This window comes from Pseudonaja textilis, chromosome 1, assembly GCF_049901715.1.
Source record: "Pseudonaja textilis isolate UNSWEBS1 chromosome 1, rPseTex1.2, whole genome shotgun sequence".
Classification (NCBI taxonomy): domain Eukaryota; kingdom Metazoa; phylum Chordata; class Lepidosauria; order Squamata; family Elapidae; genus Pseudonaja; species Pseudonaja textilis.
This window is the reverse complement of record NC_141990.1, coordinates 18,542,269-18,555,315: the sequence shown is the minus strand read 5'-3', so window position 1 is coordinate 18,555,315 and position 13,047 is coordinate 18,542,269. Positions and strand designations below refer to the sequence as shown.

The 13,047-nt window shown below is 42.4% G+C and overlaps 1 protein-coding gene across 1 annotated transcript; it reads left to right on the top strand.

Moving 5' to 3' along the window:
- Positions 1 to 1,617: 1,617 nt before the first annotated feature.
- HSPB1 (heat shock protein family B (small) member 1) lies at positions 1,618 to 12,735 on the top strand. The gene is made up of 3 exons (XM_026708660.2): positions 1,618 to 2,030; positions 9,399 to 9,462; positions 12,429 to 12,735. The coding sequence occupies exons 1-3, from the start codon at positions 1,652 to 1,654 to the stop codon at positions 12,616 to 12,618; spliced, it is 633 nt and encodes a 210-aa protein (XP_026564445.1). The 5' UTR covers positions 1,618 to 1,651; the 3' UTR covers positions 12,619 to 12,735.
- Positions 12,736 to 13,047: the final 312 nt, after the last annotated feature.

Genomic DNA, 13,047 nt, shown 5'->3' with positions numbered 1-13,047 from the left:
CAACTGTCGTTTGCTCTTCACTTAGATCTGCCTCTGCCTATCATCTATCAATGGTTCATGAATGTATCATAGCCATTCAAGAAACAATGTGCTTGGAACCTGATGAAAAACAGTAGAGAAAGCACAGTGTGAAAGAAATGAGCTATGGAATTATCGGTTGGAGTTATTGCTTTTTAAAAGTCTTGGGTCAAATGAGTTAAGCAATAAGAGACTGGCTCCCAATGGCAGGCCAATGAATGACACCTTCCCACTTACAGCTACGGTATTCACAATTCAGGGCCTGGAATCAAGCAAGTAATTTGGATACATGAAGCACAAGATCCCACAAAGACCACTTTGGCATTAAAAAAAAAAGGATACAATGATAAATAAGTGACTCAAATGTGCTACTCTTTCATGTCACAGAAGACCTTCTGGCCTAGTGTAGGCTGCTCTCTTCTGCCAAATGTTAGGGCTGGCCTGATTCCCATTCATTTCCTTGATGCTTGTAGAAGAGATTGCTGGATTATGTCCCAAATCTTAATTAATCAAAAGAGGGTGACATTCAGCCTTTTCTAATCCAGGTGCCAAAATGTGTTCAGCCAGGTCATAATTCATGAGGACCACCGACCATCAACTAGTAGTTAATAATTCAGAATTGAATTCTGTCCCAAATTATGCTGGGTTATTCTCAGAACCAGCATGGCTTGAGAAAATGAATGTTAAGTAATATGGGGAAATATCTACTGTTATATTTTAACCCCTCTCTTTAATGAGAAGGCAAAAAGCCTGACTGACAAACATCAGAAGTAAAACAGGAGAAAAAGGCAAGTCCAAGCAGCACTCAGTAACAAAATTTAGGAGCTAATGGGTATGCATTAATGTATGAATCTTTACTAACACAGTTACAAAAGTTGCTGCTTTTAGCTTAGATCTCCCGCTATAGATTTCTATATTAAATGGAAGGTGATTGTCCCAGCCTTCAATGTAAAGTGTTTCTCTGTCTCTCTCCCTCCCTCCCTCCCTCTCCCTCTTTCCCTCCCTCCCTTTCTTCTCCCTTCCCCCTTTCCTCCCCTCCCTTCTCCTCTCCATTCCTTTCTCCAGAGTATCTCCACTGATTCTCTGTTTTAGAAATTGAAAAAAAAACATTTCATTTGATATGTTTTATGCACATTTTAGCACGCACATGTCTGAGAGTTTTGTTTTATGTGCTTAAAAAAAACAATATTAAAAAGGAGAATAGAGGCCAAGAAAGACTGGGTGAAAATAAACAACCCATGTCACTCCGTCCTGAAAGTTCTGGTGTTGCAAGAATGATGGGGTGATTTTTGCTGTACTTCAAACATTCTTTGACTTAGTCTTACTTTATTTTCAGACTGCCGAGATCAAAAGGGCAAGATCGGAATTCGGGGCCCTGCAGTCCTGCAACGGGAATTGTTCTCCTTTCTCCCTCCCTCCTTGCTCCCCCTCCCCAGGATGACAAATGCACAGGGGGAATGTCATAGAGACCTGTGTAATAACTTCCTCCAGCCAAGCGTAATTTCCATTAATAGAGAACTGGGATTCTTGTCCCAAAATAGCTGGCTGTGTGTTGATAAGGGCCAGCTAGAGGGAGCAGATCTTCACACTCCAGGTCCAGGCAGAGAGTTTTGGGACGTCTCTGGGACAGGACATGTCGGAACGTCAAGTGCCCTTCACTTTTCTACGCGGCCCCAGCTGGGACTGGTACAGGGGCAGCAGGCTTTTGGACCAGTCCTTTGGCATGCCGCTGATTCCCGAGGACTGGTACAAGTGGCCTGCCGGGACCACCAGCTGGCCAGGTTACCTACGACCTCTGGTCAGCTCAAGTCCAGAGCCAGTGGCTGCTAGCCCCGTCGCCGGCTCGCCAGGACCCAACCCTGCCTACAACCGGGCTTTGAGCCGCCAGTTGAGCAGCGGCGTCTCTGAGATCCGGCAGACTTCAGATAGCTGGAAAGTGGCATTGGATGTCAATCATTTTGCACCGGAAGAGTTGATGGTGAAGACGAAGGATGGCATAGTAGAAATCACCGGTGAGTAGCTTCTCTTTGAGGTTACAGATTAAGAGAGTTGGAAGGGACCTTGTAGATCATCTAGTCCACCACCACCCCACCCAAGCAGGAGACCCTACACCATTTCTGACAGATGGCAGTCCAGTCTCTTCTTGAAAGCCTCCAATGATGAAGCTCCCACAGCTTCTGAGGGCAACTTCTGTTCCGTTGGTTGATTGTTCTCACTGTCAGAAAATTCTTGCAGACATTTCATTAGCATTGCTGATGTTACCTAGTTTGGGTAATGAAACGTCTTCAAGAAAACAACCAAGTTCAAGAGCACCGAAGACAATACTGAGCTACAAATATTCTCCTTTATACATTGGTGTTTATAATTGAGATTTTAATAGTCACACTATCAAAGGAGAAACATTTTTAAAGGAACGGATTAAGTGCTTAAAGAATATATTTATTTTTTTATTTATTTTACTGATTGAATTTATATTGAAAGAAATCTGAAGGAATACAGCTGCCTTATATCATGCAGGCGTTACTCCTTTCCCCTTTTTACTTCTTTAATCCGATCCTTTTAAAGTTTTTGCTTCTTCTTAGTTTTTTTTTTTCCCTTTTCTTTATAAACTTTATTGGAGGGCTTTGTATCGACCCATACTGTAGAACTAGAATTTGTTATTTTTTTAAATAATACGGACACTAACATTGCATGAAATATGTATATAAAAAATCTTTAGTACTTGAACTAGTAGTCTCCAAGCCAAAAGAAATGCGTATTCAGACAATGCATTTTGAGTGGAAAAAATGAGCCCTAAGTGAACCAATCAATCAGTGGGCCTTTTTGAGCCCTAAGTCTAACGTTTTAGTCAATTGTTGCCAGCAGCCCTTTTTCTTAGAAAGCCTCGTCAACAGCTCTTACTTCACTGGTCACAAGAGGCTTATTAGTGGATTGTACCGAAGGCTCTTTGAGTGCTCACCATGCTTTTAACAGGACGTAATGAAGAAGCTCCGTTCTTTGGTTTCAGGAGGTTCATGTCCTATACAAAAGGCAGCATGTTCATTTTAATGTATTGTTTTATTAAAAACATGAGGGAGGTGTCATGTGACCGTACCCAGTTTTATGACTTTGGGGGGGGGCACAGTCATTAAGTGAGACATCGTGTGACTGTGACTTTCAACCTTCCCTGCCAGCTTTCCTATTTACTTTTACTGGACCGAAGCTGGCTGGGAAGCTTGAGAAGCGGGATCCCATAACCGCAGGACGTTGCAACTGTTGTTAAGGGCAAGCCGAGCCATTTGCTGAGCATCCAGATCGCTGCACCTGTCATAAGTGTGAGGGTTGGCCGTAATTCACCTTTTTTTCAGTGCCGTCGTAACTTTAAATAGTTGCTAAATATTGATCGTAAATTGAGAACTACTTGTAAGGGCGATTATCTCGCTGGCTGCGTTTCTGGTTGTTTCTTCATCAACTTCAGACATTCCAGCACTAGGGGTGATCAGAGGGTGCCATGATAGCACTCTCCCCATATTTGAGAGGCTGCCACAAAGATGAGGGGATCAACCTGTTCTCCAAGGTACTAGAAGGCAAGACAGAAGCGATGGGTGGAAAGTAAACAAGGAGAGAAGCAACCTAGAACTAAGGGGAAATTTCCTATCAGTGAGAACAATTCACCAGGGGAACCATCGCTTGCCTTCAGAAGTTGTGGGTGCTCCATCATTGGAGGCTGTTAAGAAGAGACTGGACAGCCACTTGTCTGGAATGGTATACAGTCTCCTGCTTGTGCAAGGGGTTGGACTAGAAGACCTCTAAGGTCCCTCCCAACTCTGTTATTCTGTTATTCCAGTCCAGGCTGCAAGGGATTGGCAATGAGTCCAGGCTGTGGACTACGGTCACTAGAACACCTGCTGGGTGATTCCCTTGCATCTGTCTCTTCCTGTCCTTCTGGCTGGTTCCTGGGTGGGTCAATCTACCAGTCTCCCTCTTTTCCTTTTAGGGACTGTTCTCTTCTCACTAATCTCTGTGCTTTTCTTTCGCTTTCTCAGAGTTGTTTGCCCATGTACTTCCACGCCCACTTCTTACACCAGCTCCTTTGATCCTGTCATTGGCCCAACTCCTTTCTCTCTCTCTTTTTTAAACGCCCTTATTTGTAGCTTCATAGCTTTCAGACTATCCTAAGGGAAGCAAAAAAAAAAGTGTTCCTTGTTGGAAACTTGGTAGCAATGAAGAGCTGAGACTTTCAGCTTCAGAGAAGCAAAGCACAGGTAGTCCTCGACTTACGACCACAATCAAGCCCCCAAATTTATGTTGCTAAGTGAGACGTTCATTAATTTGCCCCATTTTATGGCATTTCTTGCCCCAGATTTGTTACCTGAATCACTGCAGTTGTTAAGTTAGTAGCATGGGCGTTAAGGGAACCTGCTTCCCCGTTGACTTTGCTTGTCAGAAGGTCGCAAAAGTTGACTTATACGGCTCTGAGACACTGCAACCGTCATATAAATATCAGTCGGTGGCCAAGCGTCTGATTTTAGATCATGTGACATGGATACAATTCAATGGTCCTGATTGTGAAAAACAGTCATAAGTCACTTTTTTCAGCGTCATCGTAATTTCATATGGTCACTGAATGAACTATTGTAAGTCGAGGACTAACCATAGCAACAATCTTACATTGCAACCTAAAGGTATTTAGATATAGGAAGGAGGAGGGGAACTTTGGAGAACTTTTGGCAAGGAGCGCAAAGGAGATTTCCCAGGGAGACCACATTTAACAACCCACTAGGGCAGGGGAGTCAAACTCAGTTTCATTGCAGGCCGCATCAGGTTTGTGTTTGACCTTGTGGGGCTGGGGTGGGCATGGCCAGGGTGGGCGCGGCCAGCATGACATCACTTGTCTTGGGGGGCACCTGTGGTGGCCTGAGCATGAACCCTAACCCAATCATCCTCTGGGTTAGTTAGAATTCTTCCATTAGAGTTACTTCAAGCATTTTTTGTTGTTTTTAAGATTTAATATATCAATTCTCATTCAAACAAGAGACTGATCTTGAATAGATAAACAGGGACAGACCTGTTTGGTAATAGGATGGGAGACCACCCAGTAATACAGGTCCTATATTTAGAAGTTGAAAAATATCTCAGAAGTAGACTGTGGCAAAGTACTTCGTCTGTTGCCAAGAGAACTGGATGTTTGTCCTTTTTGAGGTATAGAAGCTTGAAGAAACTTCTTGGATAAAAAGTGAAACATCTTCAAAGAAAAGCAAGAAAATCCATTTGCCTCTTGAAAAAGCACCTTCGGAACAACCATGACCTGGATGACTGGGAATCTCCATAGACAAATAAGAAGAGGTTTTTCCACCAAGCCCATTGAATGTTATCTTGGCCTAGTTCTATATATGAGTTTCAAAAGCAATGCAGCAGCCCACTGGAAAGTTTATGTGTGCTCCAGCTGCCTCTTGAAAAAGCACCTTTAATACATGCACTGGAGCCAGTCAGAGTTTGGGCTGCTGCTGGAGACCCCCTCTTGGGTCAGAAATTAACAATTTTCTATTGCAGTTGAAAACACCCTGGAAATGCACTGGGAAGTGATGGTGGACAATGTCATCTTTTCTTACATTCAGAACGTGGGGACTGGCCCTTCAGAAACTGCAGATCTGCCCTAAAAGTTTAGTTTTTCCACAAGAGCTCTCGAAAGCAGAAGAGGAAAAGGACAAATTGTAGCTGCTCTTGTTGCTGGTTTTTAAGACATGTGTGGAGCTTGTTTGGGACTTCTGTGGGCATTATTTGCCTATCAATTGTATAAGCAGGTACAGAAATCGCCTCAGTTGAGCAAAGTGTAGTGCAAACCCATTTAAATGAGAGTAATGGCTTCCAGGTCTATGAGCCTTGAAAAGTTTTTGTTTGTGTGTCTTGTGTGTTTTTGAGTCAGCCTTGACTAGAGGCAACCACGGTTTTCTTGGCAGGGTTTTTCAAAAGTGCTTTGCCCTTCTTTTCTTCTTCGAGGTCTGAGAATGAAGGACTGGGCCAAGGTCACCCAGCTGGCTATCTAATGCCAAATTCCATGGTGGTCTGTACAACACTATGAATTTAGTACCAAATTATCTCACTTTTCTCTCTGCAATACATGAAAACTAGCTAAAGAGCTTGGTAGACACAACATACTAAGCCGGGGAACAAAATAAACAACAAATCAAGTTTAAAGTCTATCGGTCTTATTTTAAAAGCTGGGGACTTCTAATTTCGGGTTGGTCTACTGCAGCAGAATAGTTCTGCCTCTTAAAAGACAAATATGATTCATATATCAGGACCTCTTGTAGAGGTGGTTCTATCAGAAGCAGTTGTGCAATGCCTACGAGCGGAGATAAAAAGAACAAAGGTGGGTGAGAACAGAGGAAGCAAACAAAGAAATTGCTTAGCTGGGAAACTTCACTTGCCTGTCTCCCTTGCCAGCTGGATTGCAGCTGGCCTATTCCATGCCTGATTAAAATCAAGGAATCTGATTAGGTGCCAGATAGACTTTTTTGGAAGTATATTATCCAACTTCCCTATGACATAGGTCTCTTGGATTCAACATGCACGTTTAAATCATACTTAGTTGAAGGCAAAAGATATTTCTTGCTTTTTGCTGAAATGTGCCAACTAAAGGAGCTTCAAAAGATTACAGCAGCAAGTTAGCCAACCAGTGCATTCACTTAATCACATCACGGGCACATTTCTGTCTGAACGCTTATAACAATAACTGCTTACCAAGCAAAGCTGTCTGGGGAGGGCGGGCGGGGGTTAAAAAAGTCAAGTCAGAGTCTATTATCGTGAGACTGAAGCAACTAAACTCAATGCCCATTGCCTAAAAGGGACAGGGCTTCAGTAATGTGATCACAGCAGCCATCTTGAATTTTTGATCTGTGGAGGTGGACAAAATATCAAGATGGTGGCTACAGTTGTGCAATGAAAGCCCCGCCCCTCTTTTAAAACTCCACCAGACACAATACGTGAAAAGCAGGGGTGAGGCTTTGATCATGTAATCATGGCTCCTAATTAGACTGGATGAAACCAGGCTCAATAGCAGTAACTGTGAGAGAAATCTTGGAGTCTTAGTGGACAACCAGATAAATATGAGCCAGCAGTGTGCAGCAGCAGGCCAAAAAGCTAATGCAACCCTAAGTTGCATTAACAGAGGGATACAATTGAGATCAAGGGAGGTACACCACTCTATAAAGCCTTAGTAAGACCATACCTAGAATACTGCATCCAGTCTTGGTCACCACACTATTAAAAAGTTGTTGAGACTCTAGAAAAAGTACAGAGAAGAGCAACCAGGATGATTAGGGGACTGGAGACTAAGGCATATGAAGAACGGTTACAGGAACTGGGCTTGGCTAGTCTAGTGAAGAGAAGGACCAAGGGAGACATGATAGCGGTCTTCCAATATTTGAGGGACTGCCACAGAGAGAAGGTGTCAAGCTATTTTCTAAAGCACCTGTAGACCAGACAAGGAATAATGGATGGAAACTGAGCAAGGAGAGATTTAACCTGGAAATAAGGAGAAACTTTTTGACAGTGAGAACAATCAACCAAAGGAACAGCTTGTCCTCAGAAGTTGTGGGAGCACCATCACTTGAGACTTTCAAGAAGAGATTGGACTGCCATTTGTAAGAAATGGTGTAGGGTGTCCCACTTGGGAAGGGGATTGGTTAGATAACCTATAAGGTCCCTTCCAACTCTGATTATCTATTATCTGCTAACTTGATTTTTTTAAATTCCACCTCCCATTGACATCCCTGTCCAACCAATCATCCTCTGTGTTAATTAGAATTCTTCCATTAGAGTTACTTCAAGCATTTTTTGTTGTTTTTAAGACTTAATATATCAATTCTCATATGAACAAGAGGCAGCACGACTGATCTTGAATAGATAAACAAGGACGGACTTGTTTGGTGATAGGATGAGAGACCACCCAATAATCTAGGTGCTATATTTAGAAGTTGAAAAATATCTCAGAAGTAGACCGTGGCAAAGTACTTTGTCTGTTGCCAAGAGAACGGGATGTTTGTCTTTTTTGAGGTTTAGTAGAAGCTTGAAGAAGCTTCTTGGATGAGAAGCGAAACGTCTTCAAAGAAAAGCAAGAAAATCCAGTTGCCTCTTGAAAAAGCACCTTTGGGACAACCATGACCTGGATAACTGAGAATCGCCATAGATAAATAAGAAGAGGCTTTTCCACCAAGCCCATTGAATGTTATCTTGGCTTAGTTCTATATACTTCATCTGTTGCCAAGAGAACTGTATGGTTGTCCTTTTTGAGGTATAATAGCAAGAGTAGCCAAGTGACCTAAAAAGAACATTCCAAAATACTTTTGGGCCTTTTGGGCCCAATAAGCCTATTATGATTTGTAGATAAAGCTTCTGCTGATGATTCAGCAACAGTCATGCAAAGAGAGAGAGAGAGAGAAAATAACAATTCAATCAGCAGGACCTTGACTGATTCTTTGAAGGCAAGATGAATGTATAGGTAATCCTTGACTTGCAATCATTTCTTTAGCAACCATTCAAAATTACAATGGCACTGAAAAACTGACTCACAACAGGTCCTCATACTTACGTCTGTTGCAGCATCTCTTTGGAGAGGTGATCAAAATTTAGATGCTTGGCAACTGGCATGCATTTATGATGGTTTCATGTGCGACTTGTGGTTATGTGATCACCATTTGTGAGCTTCCTAGCTAACTTCTGACAAGCAAGGTCAATGGAGAAAGCCAGATTTGCTTAATGACCATATGGTTCACTTAATAAGCTCAGTGAATTTTCTTTTAAAAAAGTGGCAAAAAAGATTGTAAAATTGGCTGTGACTCCCTTAACAATGCACATTTTGACCCCTATTGTGGCTGTTGAAGATTATCTACACTGCGTCTACAGCTTCTGGCTCCTCCCAAAGAACTCTCTCCAAATTCAGCAAGGAACCTTCTGTTCATACTCTTCCAAAAAGACATTTGTGCATTTAAATTTTCATTTATTTTAACCTTTTTTTAAATGAAGAAGATTATCCAACATCATTACACACAAAATTACTACATCTAAAATTAAGGCACAATTTTGCTTAACTGGTCCTATTGTACTCTACTGAATGACGGCTATATGAAACCAAACTATTTTTTGTTGGGAAAAACATCAGAAGAGAAAGGCTTCTACCTCCAATAGCTACTTGCAGGGGTGTCCTGGAAGCAGATGGGAGGGACTGGCCACTGCAGGCCGGGGCTTGGGAAGTCAGCCTTTTAAGCCTTATTCAGAATAGTCTGAATAATCTATGTAGAATAGTCTTCGTAGTCTAAAATAGACTACATAGAATCTTTTCATTTTTAAAAAATAGGAAAGCACTGATGGCTCTGTCACAGAGGTATTTTCTTTTCCAGGCAAACATGAAGAAAAACAAGATGAGCATGGATTCATTTCCAGATGTTTCACAAGGAAATACACGTAAGTAGATGTTATGACTCCCCAAATGACCCATGCAGGTGAGAAAGTTGGCAGCAATAGCAAACACATGATTTGCCTCTCCACTATATTCTCTGAATAGAGAGAATACAGGAGCCACGATGAGGCTGGGGTTAGAACGTAGCATTGTGGGCTAAGTCTGCCCACAGCTCGGTGTTCGATCCTGATTGGCTCAAGATTGACTCAGCCTTCCATCCTTCCAAGGTTGGTAAATTGAGGAACCAGATTGGGGCAACATGCTGACCAGAGGTGGTATTCAGCAGGTTCTGACCAGTTCTGGAGAACCATTAGTGGAAATTTTGAGTAGTTTGGAGAACCGGCAAATACCACCTCTGACTGGCCCCGCCCCCATCTATTCTCTGTCTCCCAAATCCCAGCTGATAGTTTTCTTTTGTTGCCCTGCACAGGAGAGCGGAGCTGAAAAGCAAGTTAGTGGGGTGGGGAGAGAATGGAGATTTTATAGAATCCTTCCCTTGGAGTGGGGTGGGAATGGAGATTTTACAGTATCCTTCCCCTGCCATGCCCACCAAGCCACGCCCACAGAACTGGTAGTAATTTTTTTTTAATCCCACCACTGATGCCGACTCTGTAAATCACTTAGAGAGGGCTGTAAAGCACTGTGAAGTAGTATATACAGTAAGTCTAAATGCTATTGCTAATTGCTATTGTTGAATAAATACCTGCTTGCAGCTTGACCTAGAAGGTATCTGTGTGTGGAGAGGTGGTTTTATACCGGGGTGTCCAACCTTGGCAACTTGTTAGACCTGTGGACTTCAACTCCCAGAATTCCACAAGACTTAAAGTTGCCAAGGTTGGATACCCCTGCTTTATATCCTCTTTTCGGTCTTTGAAGCATACTTCCCTCAGCTGTGCACACAAATAAGCTTTCCACCTTAGTTTCCTTCCTCTCCAGAAGATAATGGCTGTTAAAAATGTTGAATATCCCTTTCTGAACCTTCTTTTGCTCTTTGCCTTTCTATAGCAGAGTGAACAAAAGTGAGCTCAGTTAATACATCAACCACATATACAGTACTTTATAAAGGGGTCATGATATAAGCAGTTTTATATAGGCAGTTTTTATCATGATTCTCAACAGGGAGAAAAATAATACCATATAGTTACATCATCCTAATACTTCAAATGTTGCAAAATACTGACATTATATCAAGAGGAAATCTTTAGAGGAAATGTGGGTTAGCAGTGGCCTTCCAGATCACATAGGACTCCTAGCCCCATTATCCCCGACCATAGAGCAGAGGTCTCCAAACTTGGCAACTTTAAGACTTGTGGACTTCAACTCCCAGAATTCATAGCTGGCTGGAGAATTCTGGGAGCTGAAGTTCACAAGACTTAAAGGTGCCAAGTGGGGACCATTGCCATAGAGGATGGTCCCCTATGGGCCGCAGCCACTAGTGGGCTGCGGCCTGTTCAGAATCGGGCTGTGCAAATAGAGCTGTGTGCATGCCTACCATCACACGGAACAATTCCCTTCTCCCCACCCACCCCCGCTGGGCCACCAAGCAAGAACATTTGGGGACGACTAAGTTAGGGCATTGCTGGAATCGATCAGATTTCTAGAAGGCATCACATACCTCTTCTTACCTTTTTCAATGTCAAATGAGAGGTATTTCTGGACCTCCATTGTGCCCCACAAGAGTAGTTTGCAGTGTAGTTAAAAAAAACTAGTAGTTAAAAAACCATGCAAAAGTAGGAGGTGAGAAGTAGTGAAACAACAGTCAAACAAAAACTTACTAGAAAATTGATTCAAGATAAAAAAGGTAAAATAGCAATAGCACTTAAACTTATACACCGCTTCACAGTGCTTTTTACAGCACTCTCTGAGCAGTTTACAGAGTTTACAGCCTGTTACCCCCAACAATCTGGGCCCTCATTTTACCCACCTTGGAAGGATGGAAGGTTGAGTCAACCTTGAACCTGGTGAGATTCAAACTATGGCAAGTGTGATCTTCCTCTCCTTTGCCAAAGGGCTGGTTCTTCACAACTCTTCTAAAAACATACACACAGCAGAATGGAGGCCATCCACGTCACAGGAGGAACCAAGTTCCAGAAGGCAGATACCGTTAGAGAGAAGAAACACTTCTAGGATTCCAAAAGTGAACTTGTTTAATCAAAGGAAACCAGAGCATGTTGATATATTTTCCTGCTCAATTTGAGAGAAGAACACTTTCCTTTTACTTCCCTTATATGAGGAGTGCGGATGAAGGGATTTTTGCTGCTACATAAATCTGCAACACAAGTAATCCTCATCTTTGGCCACAGCTGGGACCAAAATTTCTGTTGCAAAGGAAGACAATTGTTAAGTGAGTCACAGTAGATCTCAGGACCTTTTCTGCCACAGTTGTTAAGCCAATTACTGCAGTTATTAAGTGAATCGTGCATTTGTTAAGCGAATTCGGCTTCCCCCTGTTGAGTTTGCCTGCCAAAAGCTGGCTGGGAAAGTCACAAATTGCAATCACATGACCCTGGGGGTCAAATTCCCAAATTTTGCCAAGCATGAGGATCAGGTGTAAGTGACTTTTGTCAGTGCCCCTGTGACTCTAAATGGTCACTAAATGAATCGTTGTGAAATTGAGGGCTGCCTGTAGTTTAAGACAAGCAATTATTTTTAATCCTAAATATTCGGTATCTTGAACTCCTCAGGATTATTACAAATCAGTTTCAAATTCTTCTGCTTACTGCTGGTTGGACATAATGGCAATTTGGAGTCTCTTTTACAGTCAAGATTGACTAGGGGGAACCAGTGGACCTCCAGATGTTGCCGAACAATAATTTGCCGGTATCTCTCAATACTGGTTAAAACTCATTGTGGGAAAGGGTCATTCACAGTAACAGATGCCCAATTTAAAGGAAGGAAAGAACCCAATGAAGTCATTTGGATTTACCTCATAAGCCTCCCAGACCATTCTGATGTGCTCTTTCTTTCACAGGTTGCCTCCCGGCATTGATGCATCCATGGTCCGATCATCGCTTTCCCCAGATGGCATGCTGACCGTAGAGGCACCCTTGCCCAAACCAGCCATTCAGTCTGCAGAGATCACAATCCCAGTCACTTTTGAAGCCCATGCCCAGGTCCCCCCATCAGATGCCAAGAAGCCTGAAGAAGCCACCAAGAAATAAAGACCTTTTGAGATACATAAATAGTAGAGAAAATGGGCATTTAAAATCTCCCATATATTCCATTTTGTAAAGGCATCATTGTAGTCAGGCGTCCGAATAAAACTCTTTAAACCCCTACAGGATTCTACTATTTTTTTTAAAAAAAATCAGTATTTATTTTCCTTTTCAGAATGTAAGCAAAGAGGAAGAGACCGCTGGGCATCTTTCCTTATTGGTCTTTCCCCATAAACATCTCCAGCTAGTTTAGAAGAATTCCCCCCTCAACCAGCCTGAGATTCATTTTTATTTATTTATTTATTTATAAAATGTATTGGCCACTCATTATAAGGTAACTCTGGGTGGCTTACAGTTACATCCTAGTTAAACAAAAATGTTAAAATCAAACCTTAAAAACCAAAGACATGTGGAGGGATGTGGGGGAGATGGGAT

What these genes read in the sequence shown, in the direction of transcription:
- HSPB1 (XM_026708660.2), top strand. Translation starts at nt 1,652, where the DNA reads ATGTCGGAACGTCAAGTGCCCTTCACTTTTCTACGCGGCCCCAGCTGG. An exon ending in TGGCATAGTAGAAATCACCG is followed by an intron (nt 2,031 to 9,398) that starts GTGAGTAGCTTC and finishes TTTCTTTTCCAG; the next exon opens with GCAAACATGAAGAAAAACAA. An exon ending in TGTTTCACAAGGAAATACAC is followed by an intron (nt 9,463 to 12,428) that starts GTAAGTAGATGT and finishes TTTCTTTCACAG; the next exon opens with GTTGCCTCCCGGCATTGATG.